The sequence below is a fragment of the Orcinus orca genome, chromosome 10 (genome assembly GCF_937001465.1).
Source record: "Orcinus orca chromosome 10, mOrcOrc1.1, whole genome shotgun sequence".
In the NCBI taxonomy this organism is placed as follows: Eukaryota; Metazoa; Chordata; class Mammalia; order Artiodactyla; family Delphinidae; genus Orcinus; species Orcinus orca.
In genome coordinates this window covers 102,621,881-102,649,403 of record NC_064568.1, presented here as the reverse complement: position 1 = coordinate 102,649,403, position 27,523 = coordinate 102,621,881, and the positions used below count along the sequence as shown (strand labels likewise).

Below are 27,523 nucleotides of genomic sequence, written 5' to 3'. Positions count from 1 at the left end.
CAGGTGACTTCAGTAGCTTATGTACACTCTGTTCCCTCACAGGACTGATGTGAGAATTAAATGAGGTAATAGATGAACAGCACTAATGCAGGAACTGGCTCTGGTAAGTATGATGTTAAGGATTTCTTGTTATTATGATGTGAGAAACTCACAATCACAGCACACATCTTACCCAGTGGTCCCATAACCCCCAGTCCCTGGCCATCGTGGCCCAAGTTACGACGCAGTAGCCCACGCCCTGGGCTCATAGTGACAGGGAGAAATCAACTATGAGCTTCCACCTGACGGCAAGCCTGTCACAGGATGGGCCCGAGTCCAGGGCAGATGCTAACAGATGCTGATCTGAGAAATGTCCTCATCACCCAAGTCTGAGTGAACACAGTCCTTATACTGCCGAGAAATACGGAAAACGAGCATAAACGTAAACAAACACGACTTTAAACTCTGTGCTTGTCATGGTGGACAGTCATCATTTGCCCCAACAGCCAACTGAAGCCAGTAGTCCCGATTACTAAAAACCACAAAGTTGTATAAATGTTCTCCTCCTTTTCGAAAACCGTGTTCGTTTTCTCTCCAGGAAACAGGGCTGTCTGCAAAGCCTTGAACCGACAACGTCACCCACGGGGCCAACTTTGGTTCATCAAAGTAGCGACTGAAAAAGACAGACACTTCTTAACAAACAGGAAGAGTTAGGAACGGTCCCATATATTTTTTTTTACTTATTCAGGATAAGCGGTATTTCTGATGCTCCCATGAAGCTTTGACCTTAGCTTTCATTTATAAAAATTAGGAGACAGAAATTAAATTCCTGGTGCTATACTGTGAATTCAGTAAAGGCTCACCAACATGCAGCGCACACAACAAACTTCAGCGGTTCCTACCCTTATCGTGGAAGAGCATATAAGATTTAAAGAACAAAAAATTCCCCACCAAGTGTGTAAGAATCGTTTCCCTCCCCTGAACAGTGTTGCTTACGGAGGCTCTGTAAACTGAAACACTGCAGAATAATTTATCGAATTTCTTTTTTAAAATCCATCCAATTTTTAAAACTTCGACCTTCTTACTGAGGAAAATAAAAGTACAAAGCTAATAAATGTGAAAGAGGATGTTGGATATAAAAAGGAAAACCCTCAACACTTACATCTTAGACATTTTTCAAGCGAAGACTCAGAAGGCGTGGTGCTCATTTTCAATACGGGATTTGAGCTTCCTAACATTTTATTTACAGAACACCTCCCACAGTGAAAATCCAGTACTACTCTATACAACCCGTGGCATGTTACCGGTGCCCAGCGATTCACGGATGTTAGAGCCAGGGCAGATTTTGGATATGATTTGGATTCAGAGGTGGTCAGCTCCTTTTCCCACCCATTTCAAAGTGAAGCATTTTGCAGAAATCCAGTATTTAAGACAGATCATAATGTGTTCCATAGAGTACTGCCGTTTTAAGTGATACTGTAACTTCAACTGCACCGAAATGGTCTGGGGGAGCGGAACAAGAACAATGAGCAGTTTGTTCCCAAGAAGCGCAGTAAAGCTCCGCTCTTTTCAAAGGACGAGGACCTGGCAATATCACCAGGGATGATTACGTCATGTGAGATGATAACGTTACTGCACGTGAGCCCAAGCAAGGGAAAAGGGGGACACGCTGTGAGAGGACCCTGGAACCTGGATCATTAGCGGAGACAAGCAAGGCATAAATGGCAAAAAAGGCTGTTCTTTTTTCTCACCACAGCTGTTCCAACAGAAGACGTATCTTCTCTGGAAGGATGAAACCAGTGATTGTACACAGGTAAGCTTTCGCCACCACTGTGCTTGGCTGGGGACAGCAGTAGGTTGATATGAAATTATCAGGCTCATTATTTCTGTAACCAAAAGAGAAAGAAAACGCATCTATATCCACTACACGATCAACTTTCAAAGTACTAAGTCCCTGCTGAAAACGAGAAGCCAGCCCAAGCCCTCCAGGACCCGGGAACCCTCATACGCACAGCTCGGCGTTACTGAAGACGGCGCCCAGCCACTCGAAGAGCTCCTGGGCGCTGCAGGCCGCCTCCGGCTCGCCCCTGAGCTCGCTGCTCCGCAGCACGGGGCACGGCAGATCTGTCACCGTGCTCAGCGCTATTTTTGGCTGCCGCTCCTGAATCCGGTAATTGGAAAAGTATGACATCATCGTTGATCCTTCCGCACCTTCAAACACACCAAATAAGGCCACTTGAATAGTGTAAACAAGTTCAGTGAATCCCTGAGTCCACCCCATTCCCACTGGAGGGTTTCAGGAAGCAGGCAGGATGAAGTAAGGCCAGAGGAGGTTGTACAAAGCTTTACTCAAATTAAAATCATTTAAGTTGCCTTCGCCTCCTTGTGCCAAAGTTCTGTCAACATTCATCTTCTGTCACACTTTTCCTGGAAAATCATAAGGCTTTCAGATTCAAGCCATACTAGTCTCAACATCTGCTCTACTAAGAAACTTCTGACTTAATCAAAGCATTACTTATGTTTAGATAAAATTAGTGAACTCTACAGAGAAAGCAGCATATTTGCACACTCTCGAAGAAGGAAACAGAAGAGGAGCTGAAGACAGAATCTCAGTCCAGCTTGTCTTTAAACCCCAGTAAGATCCAGTGTATCCTGAAGGATCTTCCCTGGAAGACGGAAATAGTGGCCCTCTTGGAGCAGAGGGCAGGCCTGCTTACTGCCCAGTGTATTAGAAATAATGTCTCCCTCCACCTCCTCCCTCCCTCCAGGGCAAAGGTCAGCAGGCTCACCGCCCAATATAAAAGATCGGAATTCCTTAGGCTCCAGGCTCCCCTCCTGTAATGCAACCCCCTGCTTGCACCAGCATCCCCTGCCCACCATGCATCACCCTGCAGGAACCAGGACTTGGTGAACTGGAGCAAACGCTGTGCTCTGCCCACTGCTACTGCTGGGAATCATTAGGTTTTCTGTCTCTGACCCAGGGGCCTCGTGTCTCCTGCCAGAGCGCACGAGAACGTGCTGGCTAACTTCTTAGCTTGCTAAGTGGGTGAAATCTCAGGTGCTTCACAGGTCTTGACAAGCCCTTAAAATACTTCGGAGTCTTAGGAACACAGTGGTCTCCAGAACCCACTGCATAGGAGGCCCTCAGTAAAGACTTCCTACAACTGAGATGTCAGCCCCTCTGCCCTCTGTGTCTGCACCACACACAGAAGAAGCACCCAAGTGTTACAGACCTAGGCCTCACCCAGGCAACCCTGTAGCACCCAGTGACCACGAACTTTCCAGGAGGAGCAGATGGACATATTTCCAAAATGGACCTAGGGGCTTCCCTCTTCTCCAAGAGAGAACTACACCATTGTAATTGTGATGATTTGATTCATTTAATCTTGTTTTGGGCCAAAGATACATACATTTCTAAAAGGAGCGAGGTACATGGTAGTTGTGAGCCGATTAAAATGTTTGGTGAACATGAAACTCTGAACTAAATGTATTATTCTAATCAATTAAAAGGTACAACAAATTTAATCTGACATTTAATGATATGCATGATTACTACCCTGCAATAACGAATAAACAGTTTGTGTCTAGCAGTACAACTGGTGTTATTTTAAAACACTCCAGCCAAGGCTGTTGGAGGGAAGCTGGAGGAGGGAAAGGGAGAAATGGACAAAGGTTAGTTGCCCGAGACCCCACCCTCAGGAGCTCCTGATCGACACACAACCCAAGGAGGTGGAGACAGACGGCTGCATGCCGAGATGATCCCGGACTACGGCTCTCAGGGATGCCAGAGGGGTCAAAGCAGTTTCCTTAACAACGTTTACAGGTTTCCCCCCATCCCAAAGTAGTGTTCCTACAAAACCTTTCATTAAGTCGAAATGGCATAAAGCGAAGAAGCAATTACCTTAGACACATCTTGCTAACAGATGCATGAAATAAACGCTCAAAGACACAGTTCAAAGCTCTGCTGGCTAGAGGCTAAGATGCTGAGTGCAGTTCTGGGGGAGGGAGCTGGGGGTGCCACTCTCGCTGCTGGGGTGCACACTGCCTCTATAGCAGCTCACTGCAAAACACACGCTGAACACTATTTTCACTTTTTGCTTTTGTAAAAAGTAAAGGAGCATAAAGTGAACTTTCAAAAAGCGGGGGACACCTGTATCCATCTACGTGCACAACATCCCTGACCACTGGGGTGAATCACCATTCTCTCCTCACTACTCCCCTTTAATTAACCATTAGATTTCAAAACCACTCCATCGTTACACATTTTATTTTTCATACCTGTTTGATGCCACGCCAAAAGAAAATCAAATTTCAATGGTTTCTTTTCTTTGAAAGCCCAAGATATTCTTTTATACTTCTTAGAGTCCAGTTTAGAGGATAAATCCATCAAATCAATGGAAACAACTTAAAAAAATGGAGAGGAATAAACAGTTCATTCATATACACACAGCTTGCACTGTGCAAAATATGCTAGATTAAAAACATCAGGAGTTTTAGAAGTTTTATGGATTAAAAAAAGTTATTTTGTATTTCTTGCCCTCCCTTTGGGTTCCCAAACCAAAACTCTGCCTCTGATGGACATTTCTGGCATTGACAGATAATTACAACAGGTGTTTTATTTTTTATTTATTTTTAAAATTTATTTATTTTTGGCTGCGTTGGGTCTTTGTTGCTGCACGTGGGCTTTCTCTAGTTGCAGTGAGCGGGGGCTACTCTTCGTTGTGGTGCACGGGCTTCTCACTGCGGTGGCTTCTCTTATTGCAGAGCATGGGCTCTAGGCACGTGGGCTCAGTAGTTGTGGCTCACGGGCTCCAGAGTGCAGGCTCAGTAGTCATGGCACACGGGCTTAGTTGCTCTGCGGCATGTGGGATCTTCCCGGACCAGGGCTCAAGCCTGTGTCCCCTGCACTGGCAGGCAGATTCTTAACCACTGGGCCACCAGGGAAGTCCCACAACAGGTGTTTTAAATTCACATTTTTCGTAGTCAAAGACCAAGGGCAGAGATCAACTCTAACCTAGCTGTGGACGTGGCAGCCGTAACTACTGATGTTCAAGCCAGACCATCAACAGAACTACATCTCTTCACTCATGGGTGAATTTCTACTAGTCATCATAAAACTTGGGAAAATTAAAGGAAATTCTTTACTAAGAGCAAGTTGGAACAGATGCAAACTGGTATATATAGGCTGGTTAAACAACAAGGTCCTACTGTATAGTACAAAGAACTATATTCAATACCCTGTGATAAACCATAATGGAAAAGAATATGGAAAAGAATGTACATATATGTATAACTGAATCATTTTGCTGTACAGCAGTAATTAACACACTGTAAATCAACTATACTTCAATTTAAAAAAAAAAGAACAAGTGGGTTCATCACTTTGAATTTGTGACCCAAAACGTATGTATCTAATGGAACATGTCCAAGTCTGTGATCTTTTCAAGATGCAGCCGACAGCTGAAGACAAACAGATGCACAGCAGTATCTATCTCATCCTATCTGATGCCCACCCGAGAGTCCCCGGAGTAAGGAGTTTTAAAGACAAGAAAAAGCCACACTTCTTCTGAACAAAGAGAACAGAGGCAATTCAAACATTTAAATTCAAATTGTTACAGGAAGACTACTACCTTGTTAGAAACTGACGGAGTGAGCGTAATACTTACTAAACTTCATGGTCTTCCTGCCAGAATACTGAGACGGACGACCTTGAAGTCCAGTTTCTTCATAAGTGTCTTTATCCAGTGATAAAATTAATTTCCCTACAAATCAAATAATTCCCATAAGAGATGTTAAAAATACAATGTGTTCTCTAAGAGAAAGCAAGACAAATTGGGCAGTTAAATACCAGTGCACACAAGGGTCTTATTTATTCATACATGTACCTTATTTATAATACATTATATGTACAAAGACATCATTTATTAGAGTGAAACTAGAAACTATCGAAGTTTTTATTAAAGAAAGAGTAAACAAATTATGGTATACTTCTTCTTTGGAATGTTTTCAAGACATTAAAAAGAGTAAATTAAAACTGTATGTACTAGGCTTCCCTGGTGGTGCAGTGGTTAAGAATCCGCTTGCCAAAGCCCTGGTTCAAGAAGATCCCACATGCTGCGGAGCAACTGGGCCTGCGTGCACCACAACTACTGAGCTTGCGCTCTAGAGCCCGCGAGCCACAACTACTGAAGCCCGCGCGCCTAGAGTCCATGCTCCACAACAAGAGAAGCCACTGCAATGAGAAGCCCGCGCACCGCAACAAAGAGTAGCCCCCGCTCGCCGCAACTAGAGAAAGCCCGCACACAGCAACCAGGACCCAACACAGCCAAAAATAAATAAAATAAAAAAACAACACAAACCCCCCAAAAACTGTATGTACTAATAGGGAAAGATGTCTAGGATATACAGCCTGGGAAAAAAGCAAACTGAGAAACAATGGACTATGACATAATATATATATATTTTTAAAAAAGAACCTGTATGTGTTTATAAATTCATAGAAAATGTCTAGAAGAATGAACACCTACCTGCTAACAAGAGTGCCTGCTGAGGGGCTTCCCCGGTGGCACAGGGGTTAAGAATCCGCCTGCCAATGCAGGGGACACGGGTTCGAGCCCTGGTCCAGGAAGACCCCACGTGCTGCAGAGCAACAAAGCCCATGCGCCACACCTACTGAGCCTGTGCTCTAGAGCCCGTTCACCACAACTACTGAGCCCGCAAGCCACAACTACTGAAGCCCGCATGCCTAGAGCCTGTGCTCCACAACAAGAGAAGCCACAGCAATGAGAAACCCGCGCACCGCAATGAAGAGTAGCCCCCGCTCGCCGCAACTAGAGAAAACCGGCGCGCAGCAACGAAGACCCATGCAGCCAAACATAAATAAATAAATAAAATCGACTCTTTAAAAAAAAAAGAATGCCTGCTGAGAACGGCAGTGAGTTTGGAGGGACGGGGATGAAAGGGGGGACTTTCACTTTACACACATCCGAATGACTTGACTCTTTCTTTTTTACCGTTTGTGTTTCCTCCATAATTAAGAAAGAATTAAAAATGAGTGTGGTTACCGTTTGGTAGCAGGGCCACAGTATTATCCTCGTCAATATTTGTGTTGTACGTTAGTGCATAGCACGCACCTGTAAGAGAAAACCCAGAGGAGAAATTAAGACAAGAAAAAAATCACACCTGCCAGAAGTTAGTGGATTATTTTCACAGGATAACAAACCTTCCGGGTCACTGCTCCAGCTCACTCAGCCAAGCTGGAGGACACGCAAGGCCAAGCACAGCTAGTTCACGCCCCTGCCTAGGGCCTAGCTGTGCACGCTGGCTACCAACGAGCAGAAAATGGACTCAGGATGGAGCACACACCTCCGGGGATGCTGGCAGAGGGGCACAAAGTGGAAAAGCGGGTGAGCGTACACACCTGAAAGGCAGAGCTCCAGATGAAGACTCAACATGTGCCACAAACTTGTGTGAAGTCAAGGAAGCTACTCAATCTCTCTGAGCCTCATTTTTCTCACCTGTAAAATGGGCGTTGCAGGCCTATTTCATAGTGTTGTTGCCAGGGTTAAGTTGGGTCAGCTATGTAGAAGTCCCTGCCATGGCCAGTGTCCACACTGTTACCAAAATAGCTCAGACTTCTTTTTTTTTTTTTTTGACCACACCACACAGCTTGTGGGATCCTAGCTGCCCGAGCAGGGATCGAACCCGGGTCCTCAGCAGTGAAAGCGAGGAATCCTAACCACTGGACCGCCAGGGAATCCCCCAGCATCAAGCTTCAGAACCGAAGAAAGGAATCATGTCTGTGTGACCAAAGACAAGATGTCAGTGGCCCTTGTGCAGTGATGTATATAGTGAGGGTGGATCCCTAAAGACACGCTGAAATCGTTTCAAAGAAGTGGCTCCTAGGATATAACTGGAACAAGCCAATCCAGCCAGCTGACACGGATGGGAATGAGGTGCGCAGGCGAGGCTGAGAGCCACAACGTCTAAGCGGAAGATGCTGAACCCCACTCAGCACCTGACTCTGGGGCCAGCAGCTGTGGCTGCACCAGGAGACCACCCTCTCCAGACAGCTGTCATGGGGGCTGCGGGGAGAACAGCGGTCTGTCTCTGCAGCCACACACCCAATGGCAGCGCATCTGAACACAGCGGTCGAAGATTTTCCTTTCCATTAACCCTCATACGACACACTCCCACACAACACCTGTGGACCAGCGCAATCAGAAACCAGCACCTAATGAGGGCACACACAGTCGGCTGAGCTACTGCGGGACGGAGGGAGGGATGCACACACCTGACCACACAGGCGATCTCCAGCAGTCCTATTCAGAACAAGAGAAGGACCCTGGTATTGCTATGCGATCTCCCTGGACTTCCTCACCTCACCGCGTTCATAGACACTACATGGCTTTCCTTACCTTTCTTGACAAAAGTATTGATGAATTCGTGTGCGATTAACTCATGAAGAGGTAAATCCTTCACAAAGTAATAGGGTCCAGAGTCCATGACCAGGTCCTTCAGCTCTTTTGATAGTATCCCACATTCAGGAATCAGAAAGGAAACCTATTGGAATGTGCAATATAAACAAGTCTTATTCATTGAAGCATTGCTGACTTACAATATGACATTAGTTTCACGTGTACAGCATAGTGATTCAGTATTTTTGCAGATTATACTCCATTATAAGTTTAAACAAGTCTTATTTTCATGTAGATCAACACCCAGGTTTTTAGGGATGATACATCATGAAGGCTGCTAACCATTCCTCCACAGCTTTCAAAAAAACTCTGAAATTAACTTACCAATCTCAGAGTGGGAGATGGGGATCGACATATATACACTATTGATACTATGTATAAAATAGATGACTAATGAGAACCTACTGCACAGCACAGGGAACTCTGCTCTGCTCTGTGGTGACCTAAATGGGAAGGAAATCCAAAAAAGAGGGGCTATATGTATACGTATAGCTGACTCACTTTGCTGTACAGTAGAAACGAACACGATATTGTAAAGCAACTATGCTCCAATAAAAATTTAAAAAATAACAAAACAAAAAAAACTTACTAATCTCAGGAAAAGAGAAATTTGACAACTCAAGTTTTCCATTTCTGTATTCGAGCTTACAGTACAGGAAAGGTGAATGAGCAAAACAATTTTTTCCCCCCCCCGGTACGCGGGCCTCTCACTGTTGTGGCCTCTCCCGCTGCGGAGCACAGGCTCCGGACGCGCAGGCTCAGCGGCCATGGCTCACGGGCCCAGCCGCTCTGCGGCATGTGGGATCCTCCCGGACCGGGGCACGAACCCGTGTCCCCCGCATCGGCAGGCGGACTCTCAACCACTGCGCCACCAAGGAAGCCTGAGCAAAACAATTTTAATGGGAAGCTCTTGCTTGTGGGTTTTTTTAAAATAATTTTTTAAAATTAATTTTATTTATTTTTGGCTGCGTTGGGTCTTCCTTGCTGCACGCGTGCTTTCTCTAGTTGCGGTGAGCGGGGGCTACTCTTTGTTGCCGTGTGTGGCTTCTCATGCGGTGGCTTCTCTTGTTGCAGAGCACGGGCTCTAGGCGTGCAGGCTTCAGTAGTTGTAGCACACGGGCTCAGTAGTTGTGGCTCGCGGGCTCTAGAGCGCAGGCTCAGTAGCTGTGGCGCACGGGCTTAGCTGCTCCGCGGCACGTGGGATCTTCCCGGACCAGGGCTTGAACCTGTGTCCTCTGCACTGGCAGGTGGATTCTTAACCACTGTGCCACCAGGGAAGCCCTTGCTTGTGTTTCATCTTTTACAAATGAGCAATATATTTTATGTCCCGTTCCTATCACTACATTAATTAATTTTTAGGGAAATATAGTACAATTGAATATCCCTAGATCTGTGTATCCTAGTACCAGGCTGGAATCAAAGGAACTGTTCCTTAGGGCATAAGAAATTTAGGGACACCAATTATTAAGAGGTTACATGGAAGCAGAAGTCTGCTGGATGTTTACACTTTACAGATAGAAAAATTCTACAGATGGGACGGGAGAGATAAGGTACACATCCCCGACTGCTGTCTGTGATGAGCTTTCCATCCAAAGCAGAGATAATCAACCTGACAGGTTTCAAACGTCGCCCAGGTGCTCCACACCTTGAAAAATCACTCTCCCGAAGCTGGGACACCAGTTTGTCCCTGAAGGACCAGGGTCACCAGTTGTATCTGAGAAACTAGCCAGTCAGGCCTGAATTGAGATTAGGCTGGTCTATTTAAAGTGGAAAAGGCTTAAAGCATTTTCATTGTAAGGTTTATTCTGAAGCCCTCTCCACTTAAATGGGTTGGTGAAGCCCGCCCAGCATACACTACCTGGGAATTAGGAATATTCTCTTCTACTCTCAGCAGATCCTGGATAAACTGATAATTAACCTCACCGATGCTTCAACCACCACATTCGCGAAAAAGGCGCCCGAGAGGGTGACATTTTCACGGAGCAACAGCGAAAACCGCTCTGAAGTTGCGCATGCGAGCAGGGAAGCCTCGGCGAATTTCTGCAAAAGCTGCCGAAATGGTGCACTCTGGCTGGACAACGCAGAAGGCAGCAGGCAAAGGGGGAGATTTCTCAGGTATCAAACTAGCGCCCATAAGCGGTTCAGAAGGGCAAGCAGCTTCCCGGACTCCGCACGAGGCACTGCAAAGACCCTCCGGCGCGCGGCGGGGGAAGGAAGCCGGGATGGGGAAGGGGCGGGTCCGTCCCGGGCTGCAGGGCACACCCGCCAGGGCCTGGTCCCGGCCTCGCCCCTCCCCGGGACGCACCCCACCCGCAGCGGGGCGGGGCAGGAGTAAGTGGCCAGAGGCGCGGCGAACTCTGTCAGGCGCACGCCAACCTGCTTCTCCCTCCGAAGGCGGAACACCGCCCCGCGCCGGTGCACCTTGGGACTTGTAGTCATGAGGCGGGGCAAACCACAGGCCCGGAGCGGCTAGAGACTACAGTTCCCAGCATGCCCGGCGAGGGCCCCGCCCCCTCCGCGCGCCGAGGGCGGGGGAGCAGAGCGCGGCTTTCCCCAAGCCTCCACCGCCGGCGGGATGGTGTGCGGTCCGCGGGCCCGGGATGTGGACTCACCCTGTAGTTGTGATAGTGCGTCTCCACGAGGTGCCGGTGGCGCGACTTCTCGTGGCCGAAGTTGGACTTTTCGCAGACCAACAAGTGCCGGGGCACCTCTCGCAGCCGACACAGCATGGCCATGATCTTCCCCACGCAGGTCCTGCCAGGGTTCGGCTCGCCCCGCCCCTTCCCCGCGGGCATGCGCAGTGCAGGCACGCCGCACGTGTTGAGGCGGTCCCGGGTAGGGGCGGGGCTAGTGCTGGGAGCGGGCCTAGGCTTCTGGGGGCCTAAGCAGAAGCTCGCTGATGGTTACCTGCAAGATACCCTACCTGAAATTAGTTCTCTTGCCAGAATCCTTCCTCTAGGCCCCAGGTTGCTCCTTCCCAAATTGTTAAGGAAGTTTGTGTCTAAAGGTAACACATAATACCTTTAACAGGGCTCCTTAAGACTCCTTCAGAACCACTTTCAAGATGCTTTTAAAAATATCCTTTTGGAACCGATTAATAATTTCTTGCTATTGGAGGTTATAGTGATAATGCGTTTTTCCATCTAAGTTTTCTGATCAACTCCAAGTGCCGTATACTACATGCTTCTCAAACTGGAGTATGCACAGCCCCAATTCTATGCAGAGAGGACACAAAACAGCAGAATATTTGTAGTACAACCTTATGGAGCATCAGTTTTACTATAAGATTTGGAAGAACAGAACTTAAGTAATTTGGAAGGTATTTACAAATCTAAAACTAAGACAGACTGGAAAGTCCTCTGCCATTAATGTCAGTATCCTGTACCTTAGATGTCATATTATCTCTGTGAATACTCTAAGGAAAACCTGTTTCCATTATTTTAAATAAGAAAAATGATAAGACCTAGTAAGTTAATGGAAAAACTACCGATTTCCTAAATCACAATATGGCACCTAGATATACCTTATAAATATTGTATTAGAATGTAGAATACTTAAAGCATTGCTTCTTTTTTTGTTTTTTTTTTGTTTTTTTTTTGCGGTGCGCGGGCCTCTCACTGTTGTGGCCTCTCCCGTTGCGGAGCACAGGCTCCGGACGCGCAGGTTCAGCGGCCATGGCTCACGGGCCCAGCCGCTCCGCGGCATGTGGGATCTTCCCGGACCGGGGCACAAACCCGTGTCCCCTGCATCAGCAGGCAGACTCTCAACCACTGCGCCACCAGGGAATCCCAAAATATTGTATTAAGTTTTGAAGGCTTGGTGTAAATTCTATACGTATGAACTTCAGCTGGAAAATGTATGGCGAGATAAGTAGCTGCTGTGCATTTTGGGTGTTGAGAACTCAGAGGTGTTCTTACAGGGAAGAGTGACGAGGATATGATCTGCGGGGTGTCCTGTGTTATGAAATAGAAGGCCAAAATCCTATTTATTTCAAAGATGAAAGCTGCAACTTCAAGTCAGTTTGGGGCTGAGGAGTCCTTTCTGCCTCCCTCCCCAGAGTTCTGCGTGTGTAATGTCCCTTGCCGATCACATTCCTCCCCCCCTCCCTCCCCACTGGGTGGTTTCTGTCAGCGGACAAACACGCCTTCGTGTTGTGCATTAAACAAGCAGACCTCCTTTGACCACAGGTCGCTCTGCGTTGCCGCTGTTTCTCTGCTCCATTAGGGCTGCTTCTCCTCACATTCTCTACTGAACCCGTTTCATTCCAGCTTTTCTCCACAATGCTTCACTGAAATGGCTCTGCAGCCCCTCCCCACTGTCTCCACCCTACAACCACTGCCGGTAACCTTCCTCTCTTTCTGGTCCACTGCCAGTCACAGCCTCCCAGCCATCTCGTCCTCCTACAGTCCATCCTCCACTCAGCATCCAGACTGATCTCTGGAAAATGTCAACAACATGATATATGCAAACCCCGCCCCCACTTAAACCCTGTCACTGGCTTCTCGTTGCAGTTGAATAAAAGTTTAGTTAACCTGGCCCCTGCCAACCTCTGCGGCCTCATCTGCCCTTGCTTGTTCATACCATTGTGTCAGCTTTTCTGGTTTCTAGAGCTGAAAGCACTACCAACATCTCTCCTCAGACCCAGGGTGGGGAGAGACGGTGTCAAGTCCAGGGAGGGAGCAGAGGGGTGCAAGCAGAAAGCTTCCAAAGCTCAACCACTGCGTCCCAGCTGCTGCTTGGTGTGGGCCCATTCCCCCTTTCCAGAGATCAGACAGCAAAGGAAGGAGTTGGGGCCCCCAGAGGGTGGAGCCCAATGTCTTCAAATCTGTCCACAACCTTGACCTCCAGAGTTTAGATTTGGAGGGAACAGATTAAAGACAAACTTCTTATTTTGCAATCTGGCCTTGGACCCTAGTGGTCAGACTCTGGTTGCCTCTTTCCTCCTGTCAGATGGGGCACTGAGTGCATTTAAGAACCAATCACAAGCATACCTGATGACAACAATTTCTGTATAACTCAAGAGATCCAACATTAAACAAGGGAAAAGGGAAACCAGTGCCTGTTGGGTGCCTACTGTTTGCCAAGTCACTTGTGACGAACATATCATTGAATCCTGGCATCCTGTCTGCAGTGGGCGTATGTATTAGTTAGCTACTGCTGCATAACAAGCCGCCCCAATACTCACCTAGCTCAGGCTGGGCTCAGCGAGACAATTCTTCTGGTCTCAGCTGGGCTCCTTCATGCATGTGTCGTCAGCTGCAGGTTGATTAGGGGGCTCTGCTTCTGGTGAGGAGCTGGCTGTTGACTGGGCACCTTGGTTCTACTCCCTGAAGTATCTCATCCTCCAGCAGGCTAACATGGGCTTGTTGTCATGGAGACGGCAGGGTTCTGAAAGAAAAAGCAGAAGCATCTAAGACCTTTTAGGCCGAGGTCCCAAGCTGGCCCACTGGCATGCCCACTGCATTCTACTGGCCAGCCCTGATGCAAGGTTTAGAGGGACAGATTCTACCTCTCAGTGGGAGCAGCTGTAAAGTCACATTTCAAAGGGCTTGGATACAGGGAGGGATGAAGAATCATTGCCGTTTGTGCACTCGGTGTAAGGATGCCTTTTCTTGAAAACGAGGTTTCTATAGCTGTTCCAAGCCCAGTAACTTGTCCAAAGCCTCACAGCTACTGAGTGGCTGGGCTGAGACTGGGAATCAAGTCCACCTGTCTTCAGAGCCCACCCACTGCCACTGGACCCACTGCTGATGCAGCCTTCCTAGTCATTCGAGGTTCTGGAGGTGGACACTTCTGCAGTAGGAACAGACTGTGCAGAGATTTCAGTGTCTAGTACTCCTCACCTTTGGGAATAATCCCCTTGAGAGAGTGGTGAAGTGTCTTGGAAAGACTTGGAATAACTTGGGGAAATGGCCAAGGGCTGAGTTGAGGAAATCAGGCCCCAGCAATACCGTTTTCATTACTAATCACAGGAGAAATTTGAAAAATACATAATGCACTCCACGTGTTGGCAAATTCTTCTCATCTTTTTTTGGTACTTGTAGGCTACTTATGATTTTCAACACAGACTAAATCAAACTACCGTGTCTAAAACCACCTCTGACTCTGACAGCAAGTGACACAGAAATAGATCTGCTAAGAAGACATTTCCTCCTGCTGCTGAGTAAGAAGTAGTCCTTTGCTTTTAACAGGGCAAAGCTGTTTTCGGAGATCCCGGAGCACACACGGAAATCACTTGCAGCTAATGCCTCGACAGCCCCGAGTCAGTGGTTCTCACCCCTGGCTGCACAGGACCATCACCTGGGGGGCTTTTAAAATTCCTTAAACCCGAGTGCAACAGACCAATTAAATCAGAATCCCTAGAGTGAGGCCCGGGCATCGGTATTTTTTATGGCTCTCCAGGTGATTACGGGGCCTGGTCAAGGCTGAAGACCATCGCTTTAAACATCTTTGGGTGAACTTGTTCCAAATGGTTCATCAAGTAAAAGCGTTCGCTGCTGGGTCGTGGTCTTCCAGCCTCACCTGCACAGCCTACTTACCACCCTCGGCATCCCTTCTACTAGTTTTATTCCTGATTCAACCCAGTTCTGCAGGTTCTGAGTGCCCACTGTGCACGGGGTGCTGTGCTAAGAGTCGTGGTCCTGATGAGCTGCTCTGGAAAAAGTATCGCATCATAAAAAATAAAAATCACGCCACCTACCAAATGGAGGCAAAAACTGGAAGACTCTAAGGGGTCACCTGAGGGTTAGGACGTGAATACTTTGGAATATTAAAATCCGTCTGATGAGACCATCAGTGAACGTGTCCCGCTTCAAAACAAGACAAAACCCTGCTGTTATTCTGAGACACTGAGTCAGGATTTTTGTGTAAATATGCAGCATTTAAATTTTATTGGCATGTAACATGCATACAGAGACGTATGCAGGAAGCATTCACAGGCACCTCGATGGGTCATTACAGAGTGGACACGCTTGTGTGGCCAAAAGCAACATCAGCTTCGCTCCGGCCTCCCCGACACACCCCGCCATCACTTCTCCCTCCCTCCTCCACGAAGAAACCAACACCTCACCGGCTAACACCGTAGACCAATTTCCGTTTTTGATAAAAGCAGTTTGTTACAGAAAATTTTAAGCATTTACAGAATAGCAAAATGCTATAAGAGACCTGTCACCCAGCTTCAGTGACTCCTAATTATCTGCTATTTCTCTTTCATCAATACCTCAAGCTACTACCCACCCTTCACTTTTTTTTCAATTGTTTTTCTTTTTCATGAGGTAAGAGGTCCATACATTGAAAGGCACAGACATTAACTGTGAGAAATAAATGCACCCATGTATACGTCACCCCTTTCAAGAACAGAATATTTTCATCACCTCCAGAAAATTCCCTCAAGTTCCTTCCCAGGCAATTTTTTTCTCCCCGCACAAGCAAACGCTCTTGTGATTTTTTTTCACCACGGGTTCATTTTGCCTGTCATCCTACAATCACCACGGGTTCATTTTGCCTGTCATCCTACAATAATGCGTCACGGCCAGCTTGTCTCACTCAGCAGTGTGTTTATAGATTCATCCGCAGTGTGTGCCCCTGTAGTTTGCTCCTTTAAGTTCTGAGTTGTATTCTCCTGTGTAAACATATCACCGTTTGTTGATACATTTTTCTATGTATAGATATTTGGGTTACTTGCTGGTTTGGGCGACTCTGGCCCAAGGGTCTATGAGCATGCTTGTACGAACACTTTTTGTATTCCATTTAATTCCTTTACTAGCATTTAAGCGACACCTCTTTGCATTGTTTTACTGGTCGTTCCAGGGGTTACAATATGCATCTTTCACATATTACAATCCACTTAGAACTAATAGTGTACTATTTTCAGACGTGGACATTATAAAAACCTCTCTGTATCCTTTGTGCTACTGTTGACATACATCTTACATCTGCAAGTCATAAACCCCACGATACAATGTTATAACTTTTGCTTTGAACACTCATAGGTCTTTTAAAGAAAATAAGATAAAAAGTTACTAATAAATATTTGGGGGAAATATCTGAGGCCAATATACTGTGTCTCCTTTAAGTTTCCCTCGGAATGTTTGCATTCAGGACCAAATCTCGCCTACGGTCATTATTGTTGGCGTATCTGGTGACGACTGCGCCCTCTGGGTAATAATCCAATGCTGGCTCACATTGTTCCAGTTTGAGCCATTGGGAGCTCTTCCAGGTCAGCTTTTTTTTTGACATTTCCATACTTTTTTTAAAAAAGCAGTTTCTTAGTTTCTGGCATTATTAAGATGCTCCAGGCTCATCTTGTATCTTCCACCTCAGTGCCAGAATTAGCCTTTTCTCCAAGAAACCCTGACTCTTTTTATTGGAAAATGGTACAGTAGTCCCCCGCCCTTAGCTGTGGTTTCGCTTTCAGCAGTTTCAGTTACCCATGGCCAAGCACGGTCCAAAAATATTAAGTGAAAAATTCCAGGAATAAAAAATTCATGTTTTAAACTGGGCACCATTCTGGGTAACGTGATGAAATCTCTCCTGTCCGGCTCCGTTCCGCCTGGGTTCCCCCGCCATGGACATCGTCTGCTCCCGGCACCCAACCATCCACATCATCACGGCTGAGAATCCAGGATCACTGGAAGCAGACGATCCTCCTTCTGACATATGGTCAGAAGGTCAGTAGTCGCCTAATGCTATGTCACAATGCCTACGCCATTCACCTCACTTCATCTCGTCACCCAGACACAAGAAGAAGGGTGAGTACAGTACGATAAGATACATTGAGAGAGAGACCACATCCACATAACATTTTTACAGTATACTGTTATAATTGTTCTATTTTATTATTGGTTATTGCTGTTAATCTCTTACCATGCCTAACTTATACATTAAACTTTGTCATAGGTGTGTAGGTATAGGAAAAAACTCATAACGTATATATAGGGTTCAGTAGTATCTGTGGTTTCAGGTCAGCGAAGAGCTGCACTGCAGTGGTGCAGACTGTGCACTGCAAGCCCTCCAGGCAGGCTTCACAATCCACGTGATCTTTCCTGTGTGTTCTCCTCTCCAACCAACTACACAAACTATGCAGATTTCACATTAAGTAATAGAAAGAAATGGGAAATAACTGCAGCACTAGGACAGTGCCTACCAGATGAAAGGCAGTAAAGAAATGGTAGTTTCTTTTCCTTCTTTGTTTTTCTGCGGTGGGTTAGAAAGGCAGTTTCCCTAGAGAATGTTGACTGAGATGTCGCTCCAGCACAAGGAACCAGGGCTAAGGAGCAGCTACTGGCAGCTGTATTTGTGAGCTGCCTGAGCTGATTTATTATTTTATTTAAAGTTATTTATTTATTTTTGGCTGTGTTGGGTCTTCATTGCTGTCTGCGGGCTTCTCATTGTGGTGGCTTCTCTTGTTGCAGAGCACGGGCTCCAGGCACGTGGGCTTCAGTAGTTGTGGCACTCGGGCTCGGTAGTTGTGGCTCGTGGGCTCTAGAGCGCAGGCTCAGTAGCTGTGGCGCACGGGTTTAGTTGCTCCGCGGCATGTGGGGTCTTCCCGGACCAGGGCTCGAACCCGTGTCCCCTGAGGCGGATTCTTAACCACAGCACCACCAGGGAAGCCCTAATTTATTATTATCACGATTACCTTTTGACAGATCTACTCAGTACTTCGTATGTGTGAAGCCCGTAATAGCAGATCTGGCTACAACGGTGGCTGGCTGCACCATATAGCTGAATTCGTAGACAAGTATTTGGAGTGATTGTCAGGGGCTGGTGTGTAAATCAGTGCCAAGTGTATGTAAGTAGGTCTCCAGGCCCAAATTCTGCCTCGTGAAAACACAGTCCACACCACAATAACCATGTGCTCCCCAGGAGTGACTTGTCAGGGGCTGGTATGTAAATCAGTGCAAGTGTATGTAAGTAGGTCTCCAGGCCCAAATTCTGCCTCGTGACAACACAGTCCACACCACAATAACCACACTCGCTACTCTGAGCATCTGAGGGCACTTGTGTATAGAGACACTCACATCAACAGAGCAAACAGCGTTCTTGGTGGGGCGGGACACACTCGGGGTGTCCATGTGGCCCAGGTTCCAAAACGGAGCGGGGTGACAAGGCTGCTGTCCCTGGAACTCAAAGCTTTAACAAAGGTGGTAAAGAAGGGAGAAAAGGAGGAACCTGCTGTTTCCTCACAGCCTCAGGCCCAGCCGATCTCTAGTCCAGACGGGGTGGAGAAACGGGATTTGCCCTAGATAAGGATCTGCAGGAAGATTTCAAAGCAGCCGTTTGAGCCCTGGAGAGGGAGCCACGGGCGTGAGCCTTCATCTGCTGAGTTGCCAGGACGGCCCTGCGCAGATGTTAGTGATCTGATGGAAGGAAGTGAGAAGTGTTCCTTCTGACAACATGTCAGGGCCCCTGCTCTAGAATCTGCGATCGTTCTGTCCAGAATAAATGTCCTTTCGGTCACCAGCACAGCAACTTGGGCTTCCCCTGGGGCTAAGTGTAAGCCCTGAATCCAGTGAGTTACAGCTCAGAGGGACCGGGCCCGGTAAGCTCCCCACTCATGGTCACGTGAAATAAATAGTGCCGTACTTAGCAATCCTGGACGAAGGTAACCGTCATGTCAAAAAAGCATGTGCATCTTCTAAGTTGTCATAATATTTTGGAAAGCAGCCTTACAGAAATGTATCTATGGGTATTCCCACTGATAGTAAGAAGTCACATTTCCAGTTCCTTCCTGATGCTGAGTATTGTGTGTTTTTTGATCTCTGCCAATCTGATCCTTTAATATGTATGCTTTTATATTTATTTCTTATTAATGATGTTTAAAATCTTTTCATATTTTAATTAGAGTTTTAAATTTCTTTTTTAAAACTGCCTATTCTTGATATTTTTGTATTAGAGTACTGATTGTTCCGTTACTAATGTGTCCATCACATACATTGCGTATATCGGAAATATTTGGTCATGGTGCTTGACAATTAATAATCATTAAACAATTTTTATCACAAAGCATAAATCGTGGCATTTTCTTAAACAAGTGAACATTTTTTTTTCATGGTTAACCTGAAAATGTGTGCAAAATTGTTCTACCTGATACTTGTTTTTTAGAACCTGTTCCTTGAGCTGTAGGAAGATCACTGCACCTTACAGTAAACCACCAGAAATGCTTGTGGTTCCTATTTTTCAGCAACAGAGTGAGCCTTGGGCTCCTGAAGCTTGGAGGGAGGACACAGCTGAACGCAGCCCCTTCCCAGGGAGGCAGGCAGAGCAGCTGGGGTCACGCGAGTCCCCGTGAGTCCCCGCCTGCCGCTGGATGGCAAAGGGGCAACACTCAGCAGACCTGTCACGTGCACTTAGCATCAAGGAGCAAAATTAAGAACGCATCACTCTGGTAATTTCATTAGCCGTAATATTCAAACTGGAAACATATTTGCTTTAAGTACTCTAGAAAGCAGTACGTCAACAATTCCTGTCCCCTTTGATGGAGGGGAAAAAACCCCCCAGATTTTGAGACACCCACCAGAGAGGGTGGCCCAGGTGGCTGAGTAGGAAGACCTTGAACTCACCTCCTCCCACAGACACATCAAAATTACAACTACTTACAGAGCAACTATCTATGAGAATGAGCTGAAGACCAGTAGAAAAGATTTCCCACAACTAAAGACATAAAGAAAGAACCATGGTGAGATGGATAGGAGGAGATGCAATATAGTCAGACACATGCCCCAGTTTTCAGAATTGCAGAGGTTCTCCCACAAGGGAGAATGGGAAGATTTTCAGAATTGAATGGGAAGATTTTCAGAATTGCAGAGGTTCTCCCCAAGGAGAAAGGGGTCCAAGCCTGGGGTTCCTGCTTGGGGAAGATGAGCCCCCAGAACATCTGATTTTGATAACCAGTGGCACTTATGTTCAGGAGAGCCAAAGGGCTGTAGCAAACAGAGACTCCCCTCTTCAAGGGCATGTGCAAAATCTCACACACTCCAAGTCCCAGTGCAGAGGCAGTAATCGGAAAGGAGCCTGGGTCAGACCCACTTACCGATCTTGGACAGCCTCCCCGAGAGGCAGGGGCCAACTGGGACTCCCCTGGGGAGTGAAATGTAGGGTGGTTAGAGTGTGTTTGAACTGCAAAAACACAAACGTGTGGAGTCTGAACATGCTACTAAACAACGAGTGGGTCATTGAAGAAATCAAGAAATACCTGGAGACAAATAAAAATGGAAATACAATGACCCAAAATGTATGGGATGCAGCAAAAGCAGTTCTAAGAAGGAAGTTTATATCACTACAAGCCTACCTCTAGAAACAAGAAAAATGTGCTATAACCAACTTTCCCGTGCAGAGGCAATCATGCATTTGTTTTTGTAAAATAGAGATTACACTCTATGCTTTTATACACCCCTTTTTAAATAACCAGTGTTACTGCAATCACTTCAGAATTCTTTGAAACAATTTCAATGGCTATATAATATTAAATCCAAAGAACATGTCGTATCATAGGAAACAAACTTATGGTTACCAAAGGGGAGAAGGAGAAGGGAGGGGCAAATTAGGAGCATGGGATTAACAGTAACACACTACTATGCATAAAATAAACAACAAGGATTTACTGTAGAGCACAGGGAACTATACCCAATATCTTGTAATAACCTATAATGGAATATAATCTGCAAAAAAAAATCACTCTGCTCTACTCCTGAAACTAACACAATATTGTAAATCAACTGTATTTCAAGAAAAAAATATAAAAACATGTTATACTTTACTTCCCCATATTCACTGGACATTTAGGTCACTTTCCAATTAAATCTATATTTATTTACGCAATTATTTGGTGAACATTTGTCTGACTCACCAGACTGCAAACTCTTGTGTTTGTTTCGTCACTATTACATTCTTATCCTGTAGCAGTACCTGAACTATACCAGGGAGACTATAGAATCTGGTGAACGAAGGTGCCTATGCTTCGATTCTTGGTTCAAATCACCCTCAACCACAAAACATTCCTGATCTACCTCAATTGTACATTGTGGTCTCTCTTCTGAAATTTCCTTGTGGTTCTTTTTCTGGAACTCCCTTGCAGGAAAAAGAGGGAAATGCTGTTTCATGAGCAGTGTTATGTGCTGGGCACCGTGCTGGCCATATTCAAGGAGAAAGTCCATGCCCCCAAAGGGTAGCACCTCAGCCTAGAGGGCATGCTGAAAAACCCTCCACGAGGGGCTTCCCTGGTGGCGCAGTGGTTAAGAATCTGCCTGCCAATGCAGGAGACAACGGGTTCGAGCCCCGGTCCGGGAAGATCCCACATGCTGCAGAGTAACTAAACCCATGCGCCACAACTACTGAGCCTGCGCTCTAGGGCCCGCAAGCCACAACTACTGAGCCCTCATGCCACAACTACTGAGCCCGTGTGCCACAATTACTGAAACCCGTGCACCTAGAGCCCGTGCTCTGCAATACTAGAAGCCACGACAATGAGAAGCCCGTGCACCGCAAAAAAGAATAGCCCCCGCTCGCTGCAACTAGAGAAAGCCCGCGCACAGCAACGAAGACCCAACATAGCCAAAAATAAAAACAAATAAATTAATTTAAAAAAACAAACAAAACCCACCACAAAATCTTCAATCAAGGGACCTTCCAGAACTCTCTGGTGGCCTCACCAAGCAGTCTGACTCTGGACAAAGCTCAGGTCCACCCCGCCTGAGATCTGTCCCCTGTGCCTGGGGACGGTCTGAGAGGACAGAGGCCAAGCACACGGGGCTCAGGGGATTGGCTGTGGTGGCTGAGCCCTGGGCAGGGAGATGTAAGCTGGCATCTCAGGAGTGGATGCCAACGGTCTGACTTTACCGAAGGGGGGGTTAGAAGAACTTTGTGACAGCATCTGCAAAGAGAGGGAAAATGTGAAGGAGGAATGCACTAATGATAAGTCATTAGCTCATTTGGAGAAAGGGAGAAGAAAGCGGGATTCTGAGACTTTCTTGCCTTGTTAACGTACTGTGCTTATTCTCAGAGAGACCTGCCCAGAATAAAAACATCACTCCCCAGCCCTCAAACTGCAAGCCAGAAAGAGAGGTGTGAATCATCACACACCCAGATCAACACAGGCCTTCATTTCCTTCCCCCTTAAATGACATTTTTTTTTTTTTTTGGCCGTGCCATGTGGCTTATGGGATCTTAGTTCCCCGACCAGGGATCCAACCTGGGCCCACAGCAGTGCAAGCACCGAGTCCTAACCACGGGACTGCCAGGGAATTCCCAAATGACACTTTTAAAACTAGTGAATTTCTCAGATTTTTCACCTCACACATGGGAGACACAAGGTTTCAACACTAAGAGTTAATCGAAAATAATGCAAGATTTTACTTCCCTTCACATCGTAAATTTTGAGTAGCTCTATTTTTTTGTGCAATATTGCACATCTTTAAGCAGCTGAGCAAGTATTTAATTACATTTTATTAATGATTTTAGGAAAATGATACAGAACTTCCTAAGGATGAGTGTGTGAAGACTTAGGCGGGAGAAGAAAGGTGGTGGCTGGAGGTTGCAACATCCAACCAGATTTGATTTTAGAGATAGGATAACTTTCAAAATTTAAGCAATTTACACGAAAGACTTCCATATGGATGAAGAATGATTCTGGAGTATACACGAAACGCAGAAGACATCTACCGAATGGAGATGAAGTAGATACAACAAAGGTTAGTACAAACTTTGCTCTCTATACATTTCTCTTTCTGAATGCTGTCACCCACCACCCCCGCACTGTCCTAACCTTGGCTCCTTCAAGGCACCGAGGGATCAATTGTGATAAGAGGGAACGATAAATAAACACAAGAACTCCACCCCAAACCCACCCCACACTCCCACCTCCATTTGCTCACACGGTTACCTCCCTTCTGCTCAAGTCCAAGTCCTCCCCATCCTGAGAGACGTCCCTTAAAGGCGACGTCTACAAACTCAGCAAGAACACATGAAGACTGACTCACAATCCTATGTGATCTGTAAGAACCTTTTTTCATACAGAATCTTAAAAAGACATGAGCATCATGAAAACTGCAAATCACATGACATTGAAATTAATACTGACGTCAGAAGAGTAATTGGGGCAACGATGATTTTGTACAGGTGACCCAAGAACAGATGCTCTATGAAATCAGGAGAAATCTGTTCCTTTTCCTCCCTTTGAAGCCCAAGCGTGGGTCAGATCCTCCAGGAAAGACCTACACTTGCTGATAACCCTGACATTTATAATATGGATGAGAAATGACCCTTAAGTAGCTTTCACTAAAAAATTTAGCTAGTTTTCCTCTGAAAACCACCATTCTTAGAAAGCACAAATTTCTCAAGTGTCGAGGGACCAAAAGATGTACAATTACTTGCCAGTCAGTGTTTCCTATTCCAATCAAGAAGTCCTTTCTCCCAACCAACGTTCCACCTATAAAAATAGTTGTTGACTTTAATAGCCATGCCAGTCTCTGCACTGCCTTAAGAGGTCAGAAGAATGCAAAGAAACGCGAGAAGAAAGGGCAGATGCTTTCCAGCCATCAGGTAGAGCTGGTACTTTGAGAGCTGAAGGGCTTTCAACACCCAGCACACAACAGAGGAGCTGTGGGTAACACTGAAGTTGTCAACCGGTCGCCTTCTTTCACTCTCCATTTGCGGGTCTTCTCATCATTAGTGCTTTGCAGCTACCTCCCTCCAGCCTGCCTCTAGCTGTGCAGATCTTGGGGAGCAGTGCATCTTCAGGGAGAATCAGAACCACGAGACCTGCCACGCAGCATCCCTGCCACTTGGGTGCCGACACGGCCATCCCCAGCGTGTACTCTGAGCGCTTGTTTCTCAAGAGGCTCAGGTGAAAATCTCCCCGGACCACCTGGAAAATTGAAGGCTTTACCCTCTCTAGAGATTCACAGTGGGTATTTGCATCTTCTGAACCAGTTTGACCCTAGGACCTATTTATCACGTGGCACTTATTAATATCCAAGCACCTTGTGTCCTACAGAACATCTATGGAAAGCACTGAGTTCATGCATCTGAAATCTCAGTTAATGTCTATGTTCCGGGCAACTCAGGAAGGCACGTGGAGCTGCTGTGTGCCTCTGCTGGACCCCAGCAGCGCAGAACTTACCTCCACCTACCTTTCCAGGTGAACAGAATACTGTTTTCACCACGCACACAGCTCACTGCTAAATGCACTCCTGACAGGTACATTCTGCTCTGTCAGGGCCGGGTCTCCGAAGGTCCCTGCTATCCCGTCCTTCCTCAGCCAGCTCACTTCCACCCACCCACGCACTCAATCCTCACTTCCTTTAGGAAGCCTCACCTTCCCTCCACTCCCCACAACCTCCCAAACCCCCAGGCCGTGTTCAGGGCCCAGCCTCTACACTCATCTGCACCATTCACCAACTAAAAGTAAAGAGACGCTTCTTTATTACTTGCTGGGTGCTGGGCACGTAACAAATACTTGTGAATGAATCTCCCACTAATTACTGCTCCTGGAGGACAAGCACTGTATCTTATCAGCTTTCTAGCTCTAGCACCATCCAAGCACACAGTAGCTGCCCAATAAATACATTTGTTTAACAAATATTTATCATCCGTATTTACGTACCCAGCTCCTAATATTCCCTCAGGAGTCAAAATATTAACGACTTGGATAAATTAACTTGTACAAAATAGGAAAGGACTGGCCAGGGGAAAGGGGCTCTTCCACTTTAACAAGTGACTTTTAAACAGACAGCTCAGGCCGAAGGCTTATCACTCCGTGTCTGCCCTCCAGCTCGTAAGGAGCAGAGAGGAGCAGGGAGGCTGCCCTGAGCCACCGCCCTCCTGTTAGATCTGGATCAGGCTCCTCCTAATGCTGTGACTCCTGGGGCGCTAGTGCACCCCAGGCCTGCAGGGCACTGTCCTCTGAGCTGAACAGGGCTCCGTCACGCGCAGCGATTCCAGCACTCTGGACAGCTCCATTTTTCTTCCAGGTAGAATTTGTGCTTGGGGCCCTGCCCTGCTTGTGCAGAGAAGGACTCAGGGGACTGCAGACAAGTTAATTCACAAGGAACTCTGAAAAGTGCTGCCCACCGTGGCTGCTTGTCTCATCTCTCCCACGACCGAACTGGCCACTCGAGAGACACAGTGTCACCAACCAGAGGCCACAACCCTGAGCCCGGGAGGCTGTGGAGCCCGAGGTTTAGGGCACAAGCTCACAGGCCGGGGAAGGACTGCGGCTGTGAGTGGGTCGGCTGAGGGCGGGGCTTCATGGGGACGGTGCAGCCCTCCAGCTGGGGTGTCCTGTAGCCCAGGAGCGGACAGGTGGTCGTCACTTCGTCATGCTCAAGCCCATCAGTGCGTCCTGGACCGATTCCCACGTGTAGCCCAGGCACAGCACTGACTCAGTCTGCCGGGTCCTCCAGTAGTCGGGGCGTGTCTCCCTCAATGTTGTGCGTCCGAGAATGTCTATTTCCCCTTTACTTTTTTTTTTTTTTTTTTGCCGTACGCGGGCCTCTCACTGTCGTGGCCTCTCCCGTTGCGGAGCACAGGCTCCGGACGCGCCGGCTCAGCGGCCATGGCTCAGGGGCCCAGCCGCTCGGCGGCATGTGGGATCTTCCCAGACCGGGGCACGAACCCGTGTCCCCTGCATCGGCAGGCGGACTCTCAACCACTGCGTCACCAGGGAAGCCCCTCCCCTTTACTTTTGAAGGACAATTTCACTGGATACAGAATTCTAAGTTGGTGAGTTTTTTCTATTTTGCTTGCATGATTCGTGAGACAGATGGAATTTTACCTTGTCCCACTAGAGGTAAGGTCTTTATTTCCTGTTTTCTTCAAGATTTTCTTTGTCCTTGATTGTTCTGCGGTTAGAATATGTCTTAGTGTAGATCTTTTTGGTATTTGCCTGCACAGTGTTCTCTTAGTTTCCTGAATCTGTGGTTTGGTGTTTATCACTAATTTGCAGAAATTCTCAGCCTTTATTACTTCAAATATTTCCTCTGTTCCTTTCTCTCTTCTCCTTCTGGTATTCCCATTATGTGTATGTTACACCTTTTGTAATTCTCCCACAGTTCGTGGATATTCTGTTCTGTCTCTTTCCTGCTTTTTGTAATAGGGAAGAACAACTCTGACTCCATATTAGACCTGTTTCTTTTACTTTATCCTTTGTGGTTCTATTGCTTTTGCTACAAGTTAATTACTAAAGGGATGTTGCCTATAACTTAAAGTATACAGAATGGCCCATTTCCTGGAACCTGGCCTCCCGTGCCTGACTGTTTAGCTCACAGGAAACATCCTGACCAGGCCCACCTGTGAATGCCTGCAGGAAAGAAGAAATTCCCCGTCTGCTGGCTTTCCAAACAAAGCCACTATTCGTGGTCCCAACACCTCGTCTCTCGATCGATTGGCCTTTCGTGCGGTGAGCAGTGCAAGCTTGGACGCGGTGACATTTTTTTCTCTTTGATTTTCAGTTTGGGACTTTTCTGTTGATGTATCTTCAGGCTGATTCTTTCCTCTGCCATGTCTAGGTGATAATGAACCCATCAAAGGCATTCTTCATTTCTGTTACATTGTTCTTGATTTCTAGCATTTTCTTTTGATTCTTTCTTAGAGTTTCCATCTCTCTGCTTACATTACCCACCTGTTCTCACAAGTGTCCACTATCTCCATTAGAACCCTTAGCTTATTAATCATAGTTATTTTAATTCCTGGTCCAATAATGCCAAATTTTCCACCATATCTGAGTCTGGTTCTGATGCTTGCTCTGTCTCTTCAAGCTGCGTTTTTTGCCATATAGTACACTTTGCAACTTTTTGTTGAAAGATAGACATGATGTCCTGGGTAAAAGTAAATACGCTTTTAGTGAGAAGCTCTGTTTGTACGGCTAGAAGTTAAGCTGTGTTTGCTCTTTGCTGTAGTTGTAGGTGTTAGGGGCTGAAATTTCCTGTGTCCTTGTTTTTGTCTCCCCATCATCTCTGGGGTTTCCTAGAGTCTTTTTCTTAAATGTGGTTTGCAGTTCTTCCTACTATAATCTCCTGTGATTCTACAGGAGCCCTTGGATGTGGTGGTGAGGTGTCCATCAGACCTCACCA

General features: G+C 46.6%; 1 protein-coding gene and 1 long non-coding RNA gene across 4 annotated transcripts; both read right to left on the bottom strand.

Annotated features, from left to right (window-relative positions):
- Window positions 1-108: 108 nt before the first annotated feature.
- On the bottom strand, window positions 109-13,844 carry RPP40 (ribonuclease P/MRP subunit p40). 3 transcript variants are annotated; one of them, XM_033407979.2, is made up of 9 exons: window positions 13,642-13,844; window positions 11,069-11,363; window positions 8,397-8,541; window positions 7,044-7,112; window positions 5,646-5,741; window positions 4,258-4,383; window positions 1,992-2,190; window positions 1,731-1,865; window positions 109-652 (listed from the first exon to the last, which is right to left on the bottom strand). In XM_033407979.2, the coding sequence occupies exons 2-9, from the start codon at window positions 11,249-11,251 to the stop codon at window positions 454-456; spliced, it is 1,152 nt and encodes a 383-aa protein (XP_033263870.1). In that variant the 5' UTR covers window positions 11,252-11,363; window positions 13,642-13,844; the 3' UTR covers window positions 109-453. The 3 variants fall into 3 exon arrangements, with proteins under 3 accessions (XP_033263870.1, XP_004281111.2, XP_049571539.1); XM_004281063.4 differs by lacking the exon at window positions 13,642-13,844 and having other exon boundaries at window positions 11,069-12,033; XM_049715582.1 differs by lacking the exons at window positions 5,646-5,741; window positions 13,642-13,844 and having other exon boundaries at window positions 11,069-12,033.
- Window positions 13,845-22,878: 9,034 nt separating this feature from the next.
- On the bottom strand, window positions 22,879-25,499 carry LOC125965546 (uncharacterized). The gene is made up of 2 exons (XR_007479558.1): window positions 23,822-25,499; window positions 22,879-23,110 (listed from the first exon to the last, which is right to left on the bottom strand). It is a non-coding gene; the product is annotated as an uncharacterized LOC125965546 (long non-coding RNA).
- Window positions 25,500-27,523: the final 2,024 nt, after the last annotated feature.